Source organism: Aphelocoma coerulescens, chromosome 1, assembly GCF_041296385.1.
Source record: "Aphelocoma coerulescens isolate FSJ_1873_10779 chromosome 1, UR_Acoe_1.0, whole genome shotgun sequence".
Lineage (NCBI taxonomy): Eukaryota > Metazoa > Chordata > Aves > Passeriformes > Corvidae > Aphelocoma > Aphelocoma coerulescens.
The window spans coordinates 117,628,378-117,651,804 of record NC_091013.1 but is presented as its reverse complement, the minus strand read 5'-3'; the positions used below and the strand labels follow the sequence as shown (position 1 = coordinate 117,651,804).

The following is a 23,427-nucleotide window of genomic DNA, read 5'->3' as shown; positions in this document are numbered from 1 at the left end:
ATCTCTTAATTTTGGAAAGTTTTTACTGAACATTGAAATGAAAGTAATGGAGGCTTGGTCTTTCCAGTCTTCTCTGAAGATTCCTGTATTCAGTATTTCAGCAGCTGTTCTTTAATTCATTTTGGTTTTTGCTTGCTTGTTCGTCCCTTGCCCCCACCCTGGTGGAGTCCTTCAGTCAGCAGTTTGACCAGAGATTGAACATGACAGTTGCCAAATTTGGACTGTTCTGCACAAAATCATATTTGTATTTACAGTGTCACAGTGCAGGCAAGGAGGGCTGGAAGTGCAGACCTCACAGGGCTGTGTCTCAGGACTGCAGCCTGGCTTTGGGCTGCAGCAATCTCAGGTTTGGAGAAGAGTTTTTTTGGTAAATGGGCCGAACTGTTGGCATGTGGGTTGGGAAAGTGCTGCAAAGTTCTACTGGCTGCTTTTAGATCATTTTCTTCTGAGCAGTGCTGACATCTTCACTCCAGTGTCTGAGGGGAAATGCAGGACCATAAAATTACAGGAGGCTTGGCTTTTATTATTGGACAAGCAGCAAATTAGGCTACTTAAAACGAGGCTTCATTGCTGGACACCCTTTTTTATTTGTTGTCCCTTCCCAAAGGTTTCTTGGTCTGCTTTAGCCGTTTTCAGCATGATTTTGGCAACATCAGCATGATAGCTGATCCTAGCTGGCAATTAAAATTTCATCAAAGTGCAACTCTGGCGTTGCCCGAGTTCTGCCAGTCTGTCTGTAAGTGTTGGTTCTAACCCCAGAATAATATAAAGACACAAAGGTGCTCTGCTGCCACTGCTGGGGCAGTAGAGAGTTGGGAAGACTCAGGTCTGTGCTCGTAGGTGGGTGAAAATATGGGTGCAAGCTCCCTTTGCTGGGAAGGGTTCACCATTCCAAAAATGTACATCAGGCTTTGCGCTGACTCCGCTCTGTCCCACCCCAAAACCAAGTTCTGGCTGACTTCCTGCCACAGAGTATTTTCTTTGCTGCTTGGGATTATATGGCACATTTCAATTAGACATTCACCATTTTAGGTTTTTTTTTTTATGTTGCATAGGAAGTAGAATTTTTCCCATTTGTTGGCATTTTTCTAATAACTAACTACTGTGTTTCTAAACTGGCAGTTTGATGCCAAACAGGAAAAGACAACATGGTGGTGCGAGGTTTTTTTACGCAGTTTTTTTTAATATTAATGGAAAATGTTAATTAGCTGAAGAAAAAATATTTTATCCATCTTTTGACATTGGCTATTGCTCTGTATTTTCTTTGTAAAGAAGACAATTTGGAAGTGGTTTCCAGTGAAGTTGTTTGTAGGTGGTTCTCTAAATATTGTAAGTTGCAAGATACTGTCTCCTAGCAGGCTTTCCTCATTTCTTAGGCAAGGAAGGGAACCTCAGAATGATTCTACCTGGCACAACACTTTTTTGTTTATTTTTTCCTTGGGTGGAGGAGGCGGTATTTATACTGCATTCAGTTCACTGTAGCAGTTATTACTCCACGTGTTTCTGGACATGCTGCAGCTTTCAGACTGTGCTCAGGAATCACTTTAGTTTAGGGTTCTTTTCTTTCCCTGATGTTACTCCTGATGGAACATGCTGTTAGTGAGCCCTGAACCATCACTCCCCAATCTGGAAACACTTTCTGGTAGCACAAGTGCCATGTTCCACCCAAGCCTCCATTCATCTTCTGCTTGGTGCCATGAGAGGCAGAGTGAGGGAGCTTTGTGTTTCACATCCACATCCCTATTCCAGTTCTGGAAAGAGATTCATTTTTTCCCTGGAAATCTACATGGAGGGAGCTGATAATTCTTTCTCTTGTGGTTGTGTGTGGGGAAGGCCAGGAGAGTCAGGCAGGAGAGAGCCTCTAGAAAGAGAACTTGTTCTTAATTGGCATTCTGGGGCTGTGCTGCATTGGCAGAAATACTGCACTGTAGTATGGTGAGCAGGGCTGTTTTACAGGGGGACTGAATCACTGGTTTTCAGAGTCAGAAGTCATGGCTGCTCATCTTAATACCAGTAAATTCTCCCTCAGAATTACCACCAGCTTTAAGCCGAGTTAATTATGTGATGGGAACCAGTGCAGGACACTGAGATTATTAGACAGCGCTTTACTTATTTATTTATTTGAAGTTGCTTTATGAGAACTCCTCTGTGTCTCCTCAGCACAACCAGGAATCCTTTCCAAGGCATTCTGCTGGAAAGAATCAGTAGCAACAAAACTGTTCAGCTTTTTTAAGAGTTAGCCCTGGTAACTGCCAGGTCAACCTTGGAGATTTTTGTAGGAACCAGCTGAGTGATGGTCACAGAGTTTTGCAGGAGGAGTTGGTACAAGGAGAGCAAATGAGTTGTGTGAGAAGCTCACAAACTTCTTTCATGTAGTAAATATGTGGCTATAGGCATTTGTGGGATATTTAACTATTGGCTTTCATTTAACTTTAGTTGTATGGGGAAAAACAAATGAGGATCGCACTGAAAAATGCCTGCCAGTGATGATCTGACTTAATATATCTTCATGAAACACTTAATGAATTGGTTCACAAAATGAACCTGACCAAATGTTGTATTTTGTTACGCTAAAGGATCTATCAGAATTGAGAGAAGTTGTAATGAGTTAATGTAGGATAAAGTGCTTGTGTGAAGTTTTACTTTTTTACTTTTTACCTAACCATCCAAATCCATGAAAAAAGAAATAAATGAGACAATGAATTTCTAACCCATTCTTTATGTATTTCTTCAGTCTTAGTGTAGAGAAATGCTATTTTCTCCTCCAGTTTCCAGATTAGTATGTAGTAGTAGGACATAAAATGACAAAACGTACCTCTGCCTCTCCCCATCATTTTTGTCTAGAGACCAAGACTGCATCTTTGAAGTTCTGCATTAATTGTTTCCTCTCTATTGAGGTGTGCAGCTCTCTCTTGAAGTCACAGGGGGAAATGAGTGTCCTAGAAGCTTTTATCAGGGAGAGGAAAATGTTACTACTTGAAAGGAAATATGTTTTTTGCGTTTTAGATACTGTTAAAGAACAGCACAACACACATCTGAACCAGAAGCCTCCTGTAGCCAGTGTGAAAACCTCCCTTGCAAGGATTTCTAAAAGTTAGTGGTTCCAGTCTGAAGGAGATGAGGAAGGTGGAATGAAGGAGAGGAGGTGAAAAATTGTTCTTAACTTGATAGATTTGATCCTGATGATGTCAAGATGCCCCATGGCCGAGGTACCTGCCTGTCATGGGGAAGTCTGAATATTTAATTGCCACCCATGTCCTGTTGTGATGCCTCTGAGGGCAAGCTGGACCTGCTGGGCAGGTCTACAGAGGGGAAACTGCCACCAGGCTGTGGATCCATTGCCTGGTAATGTTTTGCAGATGAAACTGGTGAGTTTGGACTGAATTCATCAATTTCAGAGTGGCTGCAATCATGCTTTCAAGAAGCTCGTTCTTAAAGAATAAATATGTCACTTAAGTTTACTCCTGAGTGATTTGCCTCAGCCACTTCTTGCCAAGTGATTTACCTCAGGAGCCACACTTCCTTCAGCACCGTGCAGTGCAGGTGCATGGCAAACAGATCTGTCTCATCCCAGGAGATCCAGAATCTGTGGGAATTTCTACTAACAAAAACGAGACGTGCACTTTTTCCTTTTGAGTTTTTATTACTGTTTCCTTTTTACAGATGCAAACCTTGCTGCAGAATAGCCTGCCTAGGGCCCTGTGCACTCAATAAAGGACTGACTGGTTTTTCTTTGTGTACGTGATTGAGGACTTGATTCAGAGCTAAGGAATATGTAGCACTGGATTATGTTCTTTCTGTCAGATTAGTAAAGATATTTTGTTTATTGATGTAGATAAAACAATGCTACTGTTTTCTTTGAAAGGGGAGTATAACTGCAGGGGGAAACATTTTTTCCACATAGATGGCAGGGCAGCTCATTCATGGCAGTATAGCAGTGCATATATATCCATACAAAACACAAATATGTATGCACACAAATGGAGAAAATATGTATATTTTTGGTTCTTTATGACACAGTCTTATTTATAATCCTGTACACCTGTGTCTCCTTCTGTACATCCTAATCAACAGTAAAAATAATGCCTTCAGAGAGCCCTTTTTTTAATGTGGTGTCCAAAATTAAACAGCAGTTAAAAGGAGAATGATGGAATAATACAAATATCTTAGCTGATATTCTCCCTCAGTTTTTTTGCTTCCCATTCTTCTGTTTACTTGGAGTACCAATGCTCAGGCCATCTGATTCTGTGGGCAGCGACAACCCTTTGGGTTAACAAATAGAAATTGAAGCTGCTCAGACTGCTACAGTGGCCACTTCTAATAGATCTGTCATTGTCAGGTGTTAAAATTTCCTAGCATATGGTGAGATTTATTTCATTTCTCATTATCATTAATTTTCATACTGAAGGGGGGAAAAAAAAATAAAGGGGGTGTGGGGGCTGGTGAACACACCCAACAAGAGTAAGCCCAGATTGCAGATAATAAATATTACAGTGTTGCCATGTTGAGTATTAATACTTCATTAGTTTATATTTATATAGAGGTTTTTTGAGTTTTTTTTTTTTTTTACAATATTTTGTATAAATTCACCTGTTCTGCTTCATGTTGATAAAGAAATGGTTACTTAGGGAAGTGTGTGATCTAGCACTTGGAGACTGTATGGCCAAGATGAGGAAGAGAATTTATTTTTGTGCTTGTATGAAACAAGTAAATGCCAAAAGAAGAAAATCCTTTAATTTGGATGTATGTATTTATTTTAAATACCGTCGTGTCTAAAAATAGGTATAAACCCACTGAGATTTTATTGACTGGAAAATGCCTGTCAGACTGTTCACAAATAAAATCTTCCTTCTTACAGTGAAGATTATTGCCTGGCACAAAAAAAAAAGAGGTAACAGCAAGATTAGCAATCAGTTGATGGCCCTCTTTAAAAGTAGGCTTGTCTGAACTTGTAACGTTGTAAACAATTACTTTTGTATCTAATGTGTTACACATGACATTTAGAGAACGGTACTGCAAGACAATCTGAGAACAAATTAGATCAGAAGGAAGAAAGAACTGCAGGAAGGACTTTAATCAGCTTTCATTATTTATTCCTGTATTCTGAGAAAATTATAGATGCCAAATCAAATAAGGCCTTTAATCAAATAATGATTCAAATATTCAGATCTCACCAGTGCAGTTAGATGCATTGACCCAAATTTCAGGCATCCAAGGGGAAAACACTGTGGTTTGTGCAGCTGATAGGAGAGTTCTGTTCCCACCCCCTGCTGCAATTAATTTAGCCAGTGATCCATTGTTTGTTTTTTGTCACTTTTCTGGTTTTCAGAAGTTCCCCTCTCTGCTGTTCGTAGTGTTTTAAGCTAAACAAGATGATCCTTTTCATTTGTCTTGTCATTTTCTTCTGTGCAGCTTCACTGCCAGGCCACCTGAACAAATCAACTGCTCACAGGGTCCTCAGATAAACACGGCTCTGGGTGTGGGTAACTGAGGTTAACTGGGCAGAGGCAAACAAAACTCACTCCTCTTCGTTGTGTCTTCTTTTCTAGTTAATCTGCTGGATTCAAAAACAATTCAAGGGGAGCTGGGCTGGATCTCCTACCCGTCACATGGGGTGAGTTCACTAGAGTGTGAAATGGAAAAGTGCTGCTACAGACCAATGTGCTATTTAACCATTGTTTCCTCTTCAGAGGACACCGTGCAGTAATGCTGGGTCTTTGGAGCTGCAAAAATAGTCTGCTCTGAATGTGCAAAATATGGCTTACATAGCTGTGGGGCCTTCTCTTTAGAACATGCATCCCACTGCAGGTAAACCACAGGAAGGGCTCGCTCCTCATGGAGAAAAATGAAAGCAAGAGGTGCACTGAACAACAGCAGCAAAAAGTTCTCTTTAGGTACTGATCCTTCTTCTATCATAAAGTGTATTTCTAAAAGAGATCATGGCTCTGCTTCATGTTATTAGTTGCTAATTTGTTCAGATGGAAGTAGCAGAAGGTGAAAAATGTGTGGACATAAGTGGCTGATGTAAGTACTTGTTTGTGCTGAATTGTTGCTGAACTGTTCAAGTTATGAGGTAAAATATTACTAAAGAAATGTCTAAATAATGTTCTAGTGGTGGTTGCTGGTTTTTTTTGTTTACCATGTATCCAGAGCTAATGAAACGAGGCATTGTCTTGGAAGATTTAGAAGTGCAGTCCTGAAGCATCTGTACTTTCCAGTTTGCTAACTCCATCATTTGTACACAGTTTCTGCCAGCAGTCTCTTTTAAATTTTTTTTTTATAACATTATATTGATGACTAAATAGTGTGTATCTGTCTAGTGCTGCTGATATGTGTTCACTCCCCACCTTCATGTCCCTGTGGAACGTGGGTGTGTGTAGGAACATCCCATGGCTCTCCTTCTGCATTACGTTGTGCAGATATGCAAGGTGACTCTTGCATTCTTGCATTCTGTTTCCTCCAACACAAAAAAAACCACCTGGTAAACTGAAACCCCTGTGTCTAGAGCTGCCCTTGCTCTCAGAGAAGGATGGGCCATCAAGTCTTTGCTTAAAGAAGGCGCCCTGTGAGACTTTCTTTTGCTGTTCTTTCTTTTTTTTGTACCTTTGGGCAAGCTGTTAATTCACCTTTATCACTTTTACAGAATCAGTGGTAACAGTGCCTTTGCATCTCTGCCTCATGGGATTCCTTTCCTAATGTTTAAGTTGTGCCTTCTTGATATTAAGCATTATGCAGGTGTTTAGCAGTATTTAAGGATGAAGGTTTGGTTTATTTTTTGAGTTTATGCATGGATTTCTCTCCATGTCTCTGGATAAAATTGTTCCATTCTCACGGGGAAGAAGTGGGAAGAGGGTTCATGTTTCTTCCCAGTGGCTTTTTCTGCTGACTTTTCCCAACAAGAAATGTCTCTAAACAGGATGTCCAAGAGGGAACTCTCCAGCAATTTCTGGCTCATCAGGGTTTTTTTTTTTTGTTTTCACTTGCATTTTTTTTTTGTGAAGTCTTTCTCTCCCAGCTCCCGCTGCTCCTCTGCTTTGCTCTTCTGCTCTGTTCAGCTCCTTGCAGCTGTGCAGATCTGCTGCTCTGATCCCTGCAGCTGTGTCTCTCCTGCCTTGGATGCCTAAAGCAGTTGGTAGGGGATGATGCAGGGTATCATGGGGGCTATAAGTAAAACAGATGTGCTGCATTACCCCACCTAAAAGGGCCCCCGGATCTGTCAAAGCCGATTTTATTGGCTTCTGCAAGTTTTTGTCAGGTAAATCCAGCCCAACTTGTTGTTTGTGTGTGTTTGTACATGCTGTTCCTATTTACTGCCATATCCACGGATATCGAAGCCAAAGTAAATCATGGAATTTCACTGATGTTCTTGCAAGTTAATGAAATTCTTAGTTAAAAATCGCATGGCAGTAAATTAATGTAGATCATATGCTGTGACTGTTTTTGGAAGAGAACTGAAGCTCTAAACTGTAGTCTTCACAATAGCCTGAAATTTTAAGCTTGCATATTGAAATATAAATGTAAAGTGTAGAAATAGCAATGTTTATCCTATCCCAATTGGCATTTTGCTGTAAGATGGTGACAACTTGAACATCGTGTGAGAGAGGCGCCTTCTTCTTACAGCCCTTTTATTTATAGTCAATTAATTAAACCTGGTAAATATGGCTGTGTCTGTCTCTGAGCTAACTAAAATATGAACTTAAACTTCAGTGGAAAAACATTATAATAAAGATGTCACATCATATTGAAAGATTGCTAATAGCAGAGCTGTGATTTACAAGGTAAAGCTGATAGAGCTGCACTGGAGGCTGTGACTCACAAATGAGAATATTGGTGTTGTGCCAGTTCCTCTCGAGCGTGCAGCAGTGTTCACATAAATGTCAGTACACCAAAGCTGGTGACTTAGAGAGTTTTTAAAAATAATTTAACTGAAGTGTTTAACAAACCTCTTACTAGGTTAATAATTTTATCCTGTTAATACATGATACTGATTGATTTCTGGCAAAATGACCCAAATCGATTGGCTCTTGTTTCCAGCATTCGAGCATTCTTTATTCCAAGTTGCCCTCGACTTGGGCATATGTAATAATAGCTTTCCAGCAATTCCTGAATATTCATGTTATGGTTTGTAGCTCATTTGTATTCAGGAGTTTGTGTGATCCACATGAGCACACTGTGATGGCAGTGGTTTAGACTCCGGTGAGTAATATCACCCTGGAAGAATGGGATCTCTCCTTGAACCATCCCACACAGCCACAGCCTTGGCTCTAGGAGCACTGATCTGGTCAAGCTCATTAAAGCCCCGTCAGCCCAAAGCGTTGACCCCTCCAGAAAGCAAGGCACCAGAATTTAAAAAATATAATAGCAGGTTTTGCTGATGCTTGAGCATGATTGGCAGCAGCCACAAGGCCTCTATCCTGTGCCACCATCCCCAGCACCTGCCCAGGCAACCTTTTTGTGTTGCCAATCAGTCAAACAGCAGCACCATTTCTATAGGTTTCATTAAAGGGGAAAGAAAGAAGAGCTACTTAGTCTGTGCAGAGTATATTATTGATATGCTGATTAAGCATAATGCAAATGATCATTAACCGTAATTCACATAAATTACAGCAGCACAGATGTGGGGGTTGGGAGGAAAAAGCAAGTCACTTTAATAACATACAATAGAAATGTGATGGATAATTCACACAAGACAAAAAGAGTACAGTCTACAACCTGCTCTGCATATTCATGGGGGGAATTGTATTGGTTTCAGCATCATTTTTTAGGGAGAAAGATGTGTCTGACTCCTGCTCCATGTTTTTTTTTGGGAAATTTGAAAAAATAAATATATTCGTGACATAATCTCAATCCATCGTTCTGCACTCACCCAGCTTGTGACTCAATCTTTACATGTTTATCAGTCAAATTTATGGACTTGAAATTTTGGGCACAGTTTTTTCATGTAGTCAGTAGAAAAGTAACAGAGAAATCACTCTTATCTTGTTTTGCTTGTAGCTAGAGAAGGGAATGCTATGGCCTTTTTCTACTGTCATGTAAGAGATAATTGTTGAAAAAGGAACCAAACCAAGTCAGGAAAAACAAACCACAGCAGAAACAACCCTAATGAAAAAAGTACCCAACCTCAATGTGTTCTGTACATGACTAAAGTTAGTAAAATGCAGGCAAAATTTGAAAGACTAATTGGAAAATAAAGATCCTATCTTTGATCTCAACAGCTTCCTAAATCCCTGAGTTTCTTCATAAATACTGGATTTCTTTGAGAGCTGGCCATAGTCAGCACCTAAACTTTTGGGCATGTAGTTTGAAATCTGGTGTGAATAACTTGGCATTTTCTTGGTGGTAACTCTGGTGGTGATTTGAACAAATCAAGCTGATCATTTCAGTAATGGAAACTGGTTCATCAGTATTAGAGGAGAGAAGGATAGCATTCCCTGCTCCTGTAATAGTTGGTGGTGTGTTGGGCAGGCTAGAGCCTGCCTGACTGAGATTAATGAGAGTTTTTCCATCAACCAAAAATTGGGTTAGAATCAAAAAAAATCCAAGTGAAAGTGAGGAAAATGCCTCCTTTCTTATATTTCAAAAGCCTGAAAGTAGTTTGTCACATTAGCCTGCATTGCTGCCTACCCAGGCTGCTGGCAGCCTCCTTGGCTTCATTTGTTCTGCTTTCAATAGTTGGCTAATGTGTGGCACTGTAAAAACTTTTGGGTCTTTTCTTTTTGTGGGATATCATGGACAGAATGACTGCAGAAGAGCCTGACTTTTATAAGCAGTCCCTTGTGACCAGGTGAAGGTGGAGGAGAATTTGTGCAGAGTGACATCCAGGCTCTGATCAAGGTGCACTCAAATAAATGGCGTCCAAGAATCAGTTTCTCAGGCCACTGTGACTGGAAAGTTTCTCTGTTATACAGAAGATGTTTTGCAGATTAATAAATATTTCCACTAGGTTTGTTTTCCTGCAGCTTTGTGTCTTGATGTTAATTGCATCCTGTGCTGTGGAAGGTTTGGGTTTGGTTTTTTTCAGTCGGTCCTCAGTGTTAGTGGATTTCCTTGTGTCGCGCTTCAGCCTTCCCCCTCAGCTGCGCACACAAACTTTCCCTTCCTTGCACAAGTCTCATATTTTCACACCACTGCAGAATCTCAGGGCAGCTGAGTTGTCAAAAAACCTTGAAACTGGCCAACAAAAATACAAAAATTTATGAAACGCCTCAGTTTTCTTTTGATGCTGATTGATGTCTTAGCCTGTGTTCGTTTTTTGTCTGACACCAAACTTGACAACTTCTGCTGCAAATAAAGTGGGCAGTGTTTCTGAAATCACTAAGTGGTTGTGAAAAAGAGTTTCAAAGTGAATCCAGTGATATCAAACAATTGGTATGAGACAAAAACCTGAAACTTAAAGATATCTTTGTAAAACAAAAAATTAAGTCCTTGTTTTAAAAACGAAAGCAAACATGCTGTGCTTTATACTTTCTTTTTCCTATCCATTAGCAGTGGAATTTCCTCAGTACTTCTTAAAACAATGTGTTCTGTTAAAATCAAGATTTATCTGTTTTGCCTGAGCTCAGGTGTCCTTACAACCTCATACTGTTACCCTGCCTTCCACGAGTTGTGTATCATGTCTGAAATGCAGGCAGACTGTTGTGACGATTGCAAATCAAATGAACCACTTGGGATTCTGGTTTAGTGATTCACAGACTTTGTTTCATCTTTATTGTGTGGCTGATTGGGAAAATAATTTTTTTTTTTGTTAATCTGCTTATTTTTTTCACTTCAGTAGGTCCTTTTGGGGTGCAGTGAAAATGTATTTGTTTCATTTGATTCTTTTTTCGAAATAGTGAAAGCGTTAAAAAATAAGCGTTTTCATAAGTTTTTCTCTTCACCTCAGTTTTCTGTAATCAAGCCTGTGCTCTTCCTCATTTTTAGACTTCTTGTTTTCTTTCTGCTAGAATAAAACTCTCTGAATGTATTGCTGTAAAGTGAATGATTTTGCTTTGGAGAGGGACATTTAAAAATCTGCCTGATTTTTGAATTTTTAAAAGTCTCTTCATTCACACTCAAGTCCTTGAATCAGAATGCAATGGTGGTTTCTTCAGTTTGTGGTTACTGCTTTTATACAAAATCTGAATGAGTAAAAAGAAAATTGTTTGTACTTTATTTTTTTTCCCCCTTTCTGATAGGTATTTCTGGTGACAATATAAAGCTATGAGATAGGCCAGATTAATATATTAAGTCTATGAATGTTTTTATATCAATGACTGCTTTTTGAATAAATGTGAGTTTTGTTGATATTTTCAGAATCAGTGTGTGAGTAGTCCATGACAAATTGTATTTTTGGTGTACTTTAACTGGCTTTTACTTGTGTTTCATCTGTACACTGTTTTTGCTACTTGCATGCATTTAAAAAGGAAGTTTAAATCAAAAAACTTGAGTGGAGTTGACTAAAGAAATAAGAGAAATGCTTTGGGGAAAAAAAAAAAAAAGACATTAAGCGTATTACTTCAGATTTTTATGCATCCTTGGTCTTGTTAAGAATTTTTACCAGAAAGAAATTCCTTCCTTTTTAAAATGTGGAGCACTGTGATACACTTAAGATGTGTTTTTTTGATAATTTCAGTCTGCATTGCACTCATTTGAAAAATTCAGTGTGATTGTAACGGTGCTGTGTTTTGGTACATTTTTAAAAAAGCTTTTAAGTTGATCTGAAGTAGAAACTGTGCTAGTTTCAGTGGTTATTATTCAGGGAGGGAGAAAGGCTTCCCCCCCCCCCCCCCCCCCATTTTTTAACTATGTTACTTCAAATGATGAGATTCCTATTAAAAAAAAAAAAAAGTTGCAACAACAAGAAGAAAAAGTAAGGGCCATGTCTTTATACCACACTTTATAAAAAAATACATGGACACCCTCCCTGTATTTCATTAGCCTCATCAGTCCTTTTATTTACTGGTAATAAGGTTGCTGAAGGTTGGGTATCAGTTTTCTGTGGTTTCAAATAAAAAAGAAAAAAAAAAGGAAAGAGCAAGTTTTGGCTTCTATTCCAAGAGTTAAATAAAGATCTTATTTAAAATTGGAAATGCGGATACTTCAGCTTCCAATTTTCCCTTTTAACTTTCAAAGCTTAGAAGCAACATCATTCTCCTCATGGGCAGACTTTTATTTCTGTCAGCGTAAATCCAGGCCATTTGTGAGAAGTTCTCTCAAATGGTCTCATCACCATGAGGTATTTTTCATTTTGTAAGGAAAGGCTCACTTCATAATTTTATTCTTTTGTGCTGAATTTATTTGCATAAACCAGAACAGAGCAAAGTAAATACAGGAACTGTCATGAAATGCAATATTATTTATCACAGGGGCACACTGCAGTCGGTTTTAAGACTGTTTGTATAACATCAAGTCCACAAGACAAGCAACTCACGTCTCCTGTTAAAATGCCCATAAATGTTTTCTCCTGATAGCTTTGCTGTGGTTCTATTTATGGTCTCAATAGTTTGGGTAGGTAGTTTATTCTGGAGTTTCTTTGTTATTTCCCCAAATGTCTCTACATATTCAGTGTGAGATTGTAGTTCTAGAAGAGTGTTTTCTATGCTGTAAAGTCCTTTTAAAAGGAATTGGGAAGTGGGCACGAAGGGCACTGATGGCTGTGCAGGGTGAAGGAGCGAGACTCGCAGGACGTTCCAAGGCAGGAGACACGCGTTGCTCGATTTCCCTCTTCTCCCCAGCCTTTTAGAGTTGTTTGTGAAAATAGCCTGAGGATTGTGTTAATTAATTTCCTAATTTCGCCCGCTTTAACTTGCCCGGAGCAGCGTCCAGTGCTGGCCCGGGAGGGGTCCCCTGCCAGAGGGACAGCGCCTTCCCCTCCTTCCCCGCCGTGCTCCGGCCACCCTCGCCCCAGCCTGGGCATCGCCAGCCCTGGGGACACTGCGGCACGCACAGGGACGGGCTGCGGCTCGGTCGGAGCCGTGTGTGATGATGATGAGTATGGTGGGAGCATCACCCACCTCGCTGTTCCCCTCCCAGCCGCCCGGCATCCTGCTGAGTGCCCTGCGGGGATGTTGGTGTCCTGCGCCAGCGGGAGCGGCGGGGCTCAGCCGGCACAGCGCAGCCCGGCTCGCTCCGAGCGCAGCATCCCCGCCTCCCGTCCCCGCTGCTGCCCTCCCATCCCCGCTCCTGCTTCCCAAGCCCTATCCCACTTCCCATCCCCGCTCCTGCTTCCCAAGCCCTATCCCACTTCCCATCCCCGCTCCTGCTTCCCAGGCCTCATCCCACTTCCCATCCCCGCGGTGTGTCCCGGCAGGTGGCGATGTTCCTGCGGCGGGATGCTGTCCCGCACCTCCCCGCTCCCGCGTGGACAGGCTCGCCACGATTTAGGCAGCTGCTGTGGGTCCCTTGGGATAAACCACCCGACTCCAGATCACAGCCAGTACCGGTGTTTCGGTTCTTGGTGCCCTTGGTTTGGTGTTTGGAGCAGAAGGTGCTGTGGTGAAACTCCTGTTTTGTACTCATGTTCTGCTTTTAATCAGTGGTTGAGCTCAGTGAAGGCTGTGCGGTGCGGAGGGCTCTCTGCACGGTGCGTAGGTACCATCTTACACGTAATGAGGTGATGAAATCTCGGCGTTTTACTCTGACATTCGGCCACTCTGTCTGTGGGCTGGTTCTTCCTGCCTAACAGCGATTCCTCGAACTTTATTTCCAGCTGTTGGGTTTCCAGAGGCCCCAAAGGGCAGCTGGGACACGCGGAGTGATTTGATTGCTGGTTGTGTGTTAGCCCGAGGACGTGTGGATGAGTGCTGTGCTGCGATGTGGTTTGTGTGCTCTTGCAGTAGACGAGGAGGGGCAGTCAACACCATCCTTCCTCAAGAGCCTGACAATTGATTTTAGTTGGACTCCAGGGGAAAAAAAAAAACCTGAATTGCTCTGTGTTCGTGTTTTTAAACAAAATAAAAGCCTAACCCCAAAGTGAATCTCTTAAATCTGGAGGAAAGTTTCTGTTTGCAGCAGCTGAAACTTAGTTTCTAAACTGGATGTCGACATTTATATGCTGCACTTTCTGAGTAGAAAGGTAGGAATTAGTATCCTATATCAGTTGTTTATCTTGGAATGTTAAGGGTAGATTTGGACCACTAATCCTTTAATTAGTGCTTGTTCAGACTTCATTGATATCAACAGAAGCATTATAGTGAATTAAGTTGGTTTAAGTTAATTCTCCCAAAAGTCATGAGTGATGGGAGAGGGCGATAATGTTAGTGTTGGTTATGAGTCAGGCTGCAGAATGGCATAAATCAGAATCTACTTTTCACTCGGAATCTTCATTAAAATATTGTGCTGAAATATGCCTTATTTTCAGAGATGTAAGTTACCAGGGACATATTAAAATGTTGTTTAGGAGTGTTGCCAGGAGGCCATTTACTCCATCCGGTCTCCTGCTCGGTGCAGGATTATTGCTCAGGTTCTACCAGGCCAGCAGCTCTGGTTTTGGATAGTGGAGTCTGAGGATGGAGATACCACAGCCCCTCCAGGCAGCCTGTCTTAGTGCCACAAAGTCTGCTAGTGGGTAGAATTCTGCCTGATACCTAACCTGAATTTCTCAAGACACATTTTGTGGCTATTTTCTCTTCTTAGACCATCTGCTGTTACTGAGGAGAGTTTGTGTTAACTTCGTTTCAAGTTGTTGCAGTCTGTAATGAGATCATTCCTCAGCTTTTCATTTTTCCAGGACTGAGCAATCCCTGTGTCTTTGCAACAGATTTGTCCTCGAAGTTGGTATTGAACAATCCTGTTAGGTGTGATGCCATACTCACTGCTATCCTGGCTTCCTTAATGGGAAGGTTAATTTGGAAAACCTCTACTAGGATGGTGGAAAAATATCCAAGAATGGGATGAAGTAAGGATGTAGGTGCTTTATCTGTGTCACTGGTTGAGTGTTTCAGTCTAGAAAACACTTCACAAGCAACACTGCAGTTTAGTTTACATTCCTTTTACAACCCAGGGATTTATGTAAGCTAAATGGGTTCTGGAGGGATTTCTTGAAAAGAAAGGTAACAGCATAGTGTGGCTTATTTCTTCACAGCTCCTAAAAATGAGAAGTTTGGCTTTAAACTAACTTGTGATCAATAGCTCTTGTAAAAGGAGACATGTTTGTCTAAAATCTGAATGTTTTCAAGACCTTTTCCAATCTTAAGAGCTTTTTCAATGATAGCAAAAATTCTCAAGATTGTATGTTCTACCCAGAAGGGAGATTTTGTTTGTTTAAGTTTCAGTAACAGAAATGCTTTTTGGAATTAAGTTTTGAGATTTGTTTTTTTGGGCTGTTTTTTTTTTGTTTTCCTTTTGGGTTTTTTTTGTGGTTTTGTTTGTTTGTATCTTTGTTTGTTTGTGGGGTTTTTGTTTGTTAAAAAAACCCAAACATTTTCTGTGGGTAAACAGGATACAGAAAAAAGAGAGCTGAGTAAACAATGGCAGCTGAACTGAAGATGAGAGCTCTGAGTATGGTGACATTAAACATTCAGATCTGTGTGGAGAGATGTCAGGTGTGAGGGTGAGTGAAGGATCAAGATTGAAATCTCCAGAAAGCAACCTGGATTTAAATTGCTTATGGAGCTGTTTCTGCTGCCTTCCATCTGGAAGGCTTGGAGCTTCTCTCCCCTGTGAAAATAGGGAATAAAGATGCCACAACAACCTTCATGTTCCAGAGAAAAGACAGAACCCTTTGGCTTCTTTGAGAGGGAGAGAGCTTGGGTTAACTCCTGGTTTCCCTGAGACTCTGTATTTCAGAGATTGGTTCAGTGACATTTGTGCCTGTCACCTCTTCAAAACTCTGCACCTCTGTAAGCACTCACTCAAAGTCCAAACAAACAGGATTCTCACTTTTCTACTTTTCACAAGAATTAAAATCCCAACCAGAGCTTCAGAAGTTCATTTTCTTCCTGACTGTGCAGTTTGATGCATCATGTGCAGTGCACTCCATCAGACTTATGGGATGTGTAACCTGGCAAAGCAAACACTGCTACTGGAACTTGAGCGTTTATGTTCCCTGATAGCCTTGTGTTACCTGTTTAACTTTCACTAATATTTCTGTGACACTTTATTAATAAACATAATGTATCCATGATGGTAATTTAATTTTGCTGTGAAACCTGGTAATAAATGTTTGAACTGCAGAGCATTTCTGGAGAAGTGTTTTAGCCTGAAGAAATGTTTAGAGGAGAAGCTGAGCTGCGCTTCTCCTTATGGCACCGTAATTCAGCAGTGTGTATTCAGAAGTAAATGGTTTTCAGATTAGAACATCCTCTTACAATGAAAACATCCAGAGGGTGAATGTTAATCAGATCTTGTAGAAAAGTGCTGTGTGGATGAAGGACAGGCAGAGGTGATGAGGTAATGCACAAAATAAATGTGCAGCCCAGGTGGAAACTTTCCTTTTACCATGGGATTGATTTGCCAGAACCACAGGACTCCTGAATTGTTACTCCTGTAGACTGGGAACTAACTGAAGAATCTGAAAAATACCCATGTGACTAAAGGCAGGTGTTGGTTTTAAACCATAGAGGGTGGGATGGGATGGCCAGATCTGGGAACAAACCCCTTATTGAACATCAGCACTGTCACATTTTTAATTTAAGTAGTGTTTTAAGAGGAAGTTGGGCATTGTCTGTCTTGTGTGGCAGCAAGCAGAGGGTGGGTTGTGGGCTTCCCCACTCCTGACTTCCTGAAGGGTTTGGGATTTTTGTATTTAAGTATTGATAAAGGAAATGTAACCAGAAATTGAGAGAATGGAAGACATTTTGAAAATAGTAAATGCTGAATGTTGGCGTTCTTAAGATTTTAGGAAAACGGACATATCTTGCACACTACATTTTGAAAATTCACTTGTTGCGTGTGACTGCACCAGTGCAATGTCTTGATGTAGAAGGTGGAGGGCAGCATTAAACCCATAGAGCTAATTTACTGGGGTAAACCACTATTAATAGAGACACAAAGTGAAAGGTCTGTAATCTGTGCCATACAGGCTGAAATGCGGTGACTTTGAAGACAGACCAGAGAAAATACAAAAAGTTTTACTTGACTCAGAGTTGTGTTTCAATCTGAAGAATGGCAGGTTCCTATATAGAAAGTGTGAAAGAGAAATATAATCTGTTATTAAGTATATAATTTGCATTAAATGTGTAATTGTTTGTGTTTATGTCCTTTGAAAAGCAAAGGATTCAACAGTGGAGCAAGGAAGTGTCAGACCTGAAGGTTCATGGATTCTTGTAGTGCTGATGTACAAAAAATTTGCGGGGTTATATCTGCCACCCTATTTTATGTTTACTATAAAATGTATATTTAATTGTCTCTGACGTGTTTGGAAGTGAACTTTCTTTTAAACCACATGCCTTTTAACTGGTGCGTGGTAGAGGTATTTACAAACACTGGCCAAATGTGATGTCGGTTTGTTTAACTTACTTGCCTGGTTGAGTTCAAGGCAGTGCTATGACCAAATGTAAACAGCTTTTGTCATGGCCACTTGCAATGTGTTGTATTTAGGAATCAAGTTCATTTAGTAACTTAGGGCAGGGTTTTATTTCTCTTTTTCTATGCCTTGTTCATATTCAAATTGGAATTGTGCTGAATTTCCATTGTAACTAAGAGTAAAATGTGACTTCATGTAGGTAATGCTCCTGCACTGAACATAACAAAGAGACAAGTTAATATAAGGGTTTTGTGTTTTGGAGTTTTTTTCCTTCCTCTGGCATCCTAAATGTGAGTAGTGTTTTGTAAATGCATGAACCAAAGTGAATATAAATTATATTTTGGCATCACATCCTGTGCCAGGCTTTGTGAGACCAAGTCATGGCTGGAAAGGACAGAGGTGGAGTGAGTGTCGGAAGAGGAATCATTGGTTCAACGTGACTGTAAATGCCTTTGTTGTGAAAACTTAATGAGTGCAAAAGTGTAATAAGTAACCACTGATGGCTGGTGTGAGCAATGAATATGGTATTCTGTGCTGCTGGAAAGGTTATGGAATGGCTAATGGCATTATTAAAATGATAATAAAGTGAGAATGCTAAAAGGTCAAAATAAATAATAAAGATGTATTGTATTATCTGGGAGAGAATGGGCAAATAACAAGAAGAAAAAGTGAAGAATTTTAGAAGTAACTCAGACTAGCTTGATTGATGTGGAGTTTGTCTAAAACCAAAATTAGGTTAAAAACATTGTTTCAGTGTGCACAAATCTCTGAAAATGTGTAAACCAGGAGTAATGCAAGACAGATGATATTAGGCTAGCTGACACTGAGAATGGTTTGCTATTAGGTTTTTTGGTGCCACTTGACATTTTGTGCAGTGAAATGAATAGGGATGTAGGGGAAAACAGGAGATCACAATATAAGAGAGAATAGCAAAAGGAGGTGGAACTAAGGAAGAGACCAAGAGGAAATTCAGGAAGGAGGAAAAAAAAGAAAAATGAAGGATGCAATCTTTAAAATACATAAACATGTATGAACAAGCTGCAGACTGAGAAAGAGACACACATGGTTTATAGGTTAATTTTTTTTTCCTCTTGTTTGTTAAACCCAGAAGAGAATCCATGTTTGCTTCACGCTCTGGGGTCTGTAGGACAGCATTGTCCTTTCTCTCCACAGGGCTGTGTTCCTGAAGCAGTGACTCCCTCCATAGCAGCATTTGTCCCTTTTTTCTTTCATTTTTTTTCTTTTTAAGTCTTCTTTTCCATGGTTGAGCAGATGCCTTAATGGATAGAATAAGTACAGAGTCCTGTTCAAATTAAAGTATAAAGCAAAATTCTAATATTTGAATTAGAATTGAAATATTAAAATTTTATGGGCATAGTAGAAGCTCTCAGTGGTCATTTTTTTTTTTGTGAAGGTCACATAACTGCAGAAATTTTTGTAGCCATGCACACACTCTTGCCTGATAAAAAGTTAAAAAAACAAATAACTCTGCAAAATTGTATACATTTAATGCTGTATGCAGCCTATTCTGTGCATTAAAACATCCACACCTATTTCATAACCTTACAGTAGGTACTTCTTATCTGTGAGTTGCATTAGGTCCTGCCAGTTCAAGGTTTTTTATCAGTCCTGCTATGCAAATCTTGTCTTTTCTTCATGCAAACAAGTTGGTATTTTTTAGTGTTTTCATGCTAATTTTAAAAGACTCATCTAAAAGAAACTTGTATTTATTAAACTAGAACTTCTGTTGCTGGTATATCAGAGCAACCAAATGCAGTGTATGTAAACTGAGGGAAAGACTGTCATGGAAATCAGATTTTTATATTACTGGGAGTTAAAAAAACCCAAACAACCACAAACCAAAGAAGCCTTGCCATTCCCAAAGAAAACAGCCAGTATTAAAAGAATTCAGTTTAATTCAAATGAAGGCTATAGACCAGATCATTGTATTGATACCAAGTTCTTTGTGATTGATGGTACGAGAGTGAATATGAAATTAATTTGATAGTCATTGATTTTGTACTGCAGCATATTGACAATGTGCAGTGTGATATCTGCCTTACAGAACCTGACTGCTTTCTTATTGCTCTTAAAGGTTATTCCTTATTTCTCTACTTCCTGCCTTTTTATTAACATGAAGAAGTGAACATTCCAACCTTGCTGTTCTGAGCAACTCATTTGGTTTCACGGACATGGGGTGATTTGGCCTGGACTGCTTTCCTCCTTTTGAGAAATTAAGTCTTCACTAAATCTCTTGCTTCTGAAGTTTTCATAACAAAATAGGATTTCATGGATGACTACATCTATAAAATTTTACTGGGTATGCAGAGTTAAATTCCTCTACCTTCTACCATTTAATTTTACTTTTTCTATGTCTCCTTTAAGCTCTGTTGCCTTTATTCTACAGCTCTGATTAGTTTAAAATAATTTCTTTGAAAAGTCATCAAACCTCATCAATACAATTTATTGTATAAACTTTGGAACTTGGAAAGCATTTGGACATTAGCACAGTGTTCAGGTCAGTCACGGTTTTGATGATATTACCTCTGGATTTGGTGCTTGTAGGCATAGGAAAACTGTTGTAGATATTATTTGGAGCTTTTTTGGGTATTTCTCTGATCAACTGAGATGTGCTTTAAGGGCTGGCTGCAAGTAGTAGTCATGTAAATATCCTCAAGTATCACTTTCACAGAGAAATAGAAAAAAGCACCCCACAATAGTATTTGTCAGAGGTGTAAAGAAAAGTAGTCGCATACTATACAAAATCATTTTATGGTTAGAATGTCTTACTAGGAATAAGGGGTGTTATTTCAGACAACATTCCAGGGGAGATGTTCAGTCAATTTTGTCAAGCTTAGAGTCACAGTATTTCTGATCCTGGCGGCTTAATTTGATTAGACAGTGAGTGATGTTCCCTATCACAAGCCTGATCCAATCCTGATTTATGGTAGGAAGATGCAGTAATACATCTCAGTATTTCTTGAGGGAGAAGAAGGAACTGTTGCACATCAGCAATTTGTGGTGAAATGTGATGTAAACTTGAGCAGCTCCAGTCTGAAATGATTCCTTATGCTACAGAATAGTTTTCATTTAGATTTTTGTCTTACTAAATGTGGAATAGTTACACTGCCCTTTGTGAGCTCATACCGTAAGGTGTTCCCATGGTGTTCAAGCACATCAAGTGCATCTATTGTACTACTTTTTTTGTAACACTAATATGCTGATTTCAGAGGAACAGCACTTGTATTCTATGGTTATATCACCGTATTAGCAGAAAAAATGCTTATTTAAAAATATTGTTAATGAAATCACATTTTCTTCCCAGACAATCACTGAATCTAAGGGGGTGAAATTGTAGTGACAACTAGAATCCTAACTTAATGAAATTTTCCTGTTGCTTTGATACTAATGTAGAGCAGGACAATTTTACAGGTTTGATTATTTTTACAGCTAAGAACTATCTTCTCTCCACCACCCTTCCGTATTCAACTAAATAATTGGTCAATATGAAATATTGTTGTTTTCTGAAATGAAATTAATAATCTTTGTTGTTTAGTGATAAATAGCAAGACAAAATGTGTGCATTGCACAGATGCTGTATGTTTCACTGGCATGATCTCTTTGGAAAAAAAAAAATTAAGGAAATGCTAGCTGGGGTTTGGCAGAAAAAGTGAAAGTTTTTTTGAGGTATGAGGAGGTGAATAAGACAGTAATTTTTAATGAGAAAATAGTTTGCTGTTTCCTGACCGTGGTTTGTGCCAGTTGCTGGAATTTGAAGTAAGAGTTAACTTTAAACAAATGGTACAAAAAGTAAAATTACTGAGGTATGAGGTTTTCACCTAAGCTTTTAAAATTTGAATTTTGTTTTTTTTTTCCTCTTCTGTAGTGTTAAGCATGTCTCAAAAATACAGAGAGTCTTCATGTTTGGAGACCAACAATGTGTGTACCTGTTGTTGCTTTACTCCCCAGACTTGATTTTCAGATTTTCTGAGATGTACTTCTGCACAGAAGTTCTTTAATCTCCCGTTAATATGGTGTGGCACATTCTAAAGTACAAGCGTTGCTGTTTTATTGTGGTGGTCTTTGTAAAGAGCAAATTGGGTACCAGGAAAGAGCTTCAGGAGGGAATTTTTGTTGCTTAAGTCTTCAAGAAATGCTTCACTATAATCATTAACTCAATTTAAGAGGGTATTGGCCATACGGTTGCAGCAGAGTTTTGTGTAAGATATGTCATTAGACCTCTCCAAAGGTCTGTCAAAAGCATAACTTGCAGCAAAAAATTCCACATATTTGAGTTTTTGTGACAAATTGGGATCATTAACTGTGAGCATTGCATAAGAGTGTGCCATGGAATTTGCATGGAGTGGAACACTGTGACAGGTGGAAAGCGGGGACGTGAAAAGCAAGTTGCAATTTTCAAAAGACACCACACTACTTTAGCAGCTGGAAGTGTAGCTGGAATTGACCCAAGACAGAGTTTCAGTTCAGCAAATACAATTCTTTGAGTTCTGTGCAATTATCTGAGGAGAGAGCTGAAAATGTAGCAAAAATTAAACATTTCAATGGGTGAGTTGGATCATTTTAGAAAGAACTGCATTTTAACTTGGCGGATTACTGTGCTTTTTAAAATGTTATTATGTAACACCTCAACCATATTTAATTCTTCTTTGTGGCATAGCATCTGTAGGCAATGCACATGATATGTTTATGGCTGATATATTTATCAGCTGTAACAATGTCACATCACATTTTTGAGTTTTAGCATTTTAATTACATGCATTTGACTTGAATTGCTTATGCACCTCCTTTAATGATCAAGTCAATGTGTATTATAAATCAGAGGAAATCACAAAAACAGTCATCATTGGTGTTGTATCTTTTGTGACCTGGAGTTTGAGACTAAAATAATTTTCTTCTGTTCTTAAATTTGCATGACCCACCTGTTGTTTCTGTGTCAGGAACAAGCACGAGCCTCCCTATAATATTTTTGTTGGAACAAAATAGTTGATATTGTATTTCAACCACTTCCATAGCTGTTAAAGTTCATATCATTTGAGAAATTTAGGGACAATGTATTACAGGGGAGGACTGCAGTGTGATAAGAGAGCACAGGATATTAAAAGAGATTATAAATCCCAAAAAAGGGGAAAGATTTACTGTACTCAGGAACTGCAGCATGGATGGGGAAAAATGAGAATGGAAAATTAGCTCGCAGATAAAAAACCCTGAACAGTTGGAGGTCAAACACTGACAAATTTTGCATTTGAGTGGGTTTTGTCCCTTTGCCCAGTGTTCTCCTGCCCCTGTGCTTCCTGCGCAGGATGAACTCCCCCAGTCGCCTCCTGGGCACTCGGCAGCTACCTTGGGGGCTGGGCCGTGGTTCATGGAGGCAGCAGAGCCACACAGAATTGGAATGCAATTTTCCAGGCATTCCTAGAAAAGAAAATGGCAGTCTGCTGTCCCATTATGAAATAAAACAGCCGGGTGGGGTGAGGGGATAGTCTGCTTATTTGTTTCTTTTCACCCTGAATTATGTGTGTTTCACTGTGTGTGTAATTGACACCACAGTTCACAGCATCGCTGAATTTGTTCCACTTTGTCATAAATACCTGATACTTCATTGTCCTGTGGTTTTTTTGCCTCCTTCTGCAAATGTAGTGAATAGGATTTTATCTTCTATTTTTTTTATCTCTAGATGCTGTTTTGTTCAAAGCAGATGTTTCATGACAAATAATTTGAGGGTGTAACATGGAAGAGACATGAAACAAAGCTGCTTGAGTGCAGCATTATCTGGAAAAAAAATAGAGGCATGTGAGGGAAAAAATAATTCAACAGCATCAGTGCAATCATAGTTGGAAAAATGAGTGCACTTATTTTGATGAAATTTACTGAGAGAAATTTATTTAAGATGACCGTGATGTTATCTACTGTTATACTACTGTTTGTAGTATAATCCATTATATTAATTTGTTTCATGGTAAGGT

At 39.5% G+C, this 23,427-nt stretch overlaps 1 protein-coding gene across 4 annotated transcripts in view; it reads left to right on the top strand.

The window, feature by feature from the left end:
- LOC138116628 (ephrin type-A receptor 3) overlaps positions 1 to 23,427 on the top strand; it is a 178,782-nt gene that overhangs the window by 10,343 nt on the left and 145,012 nt on the right. For all 4 annotated transcript variants that reach the window (XM_069026115.1, XM_069026107.1, XM_069026127.1 and 1 more), the window contains exon 2: positions 5,550 to 5,614. In XM_069026115.1, coding sequence (XP_068882216.1) covers positions 5,550 to 5,614 — 65 coding nt within the window. The remainder of the gene's footprint in view (positions 1 to 5,549; positions 5,615 to 23,427) is intronic.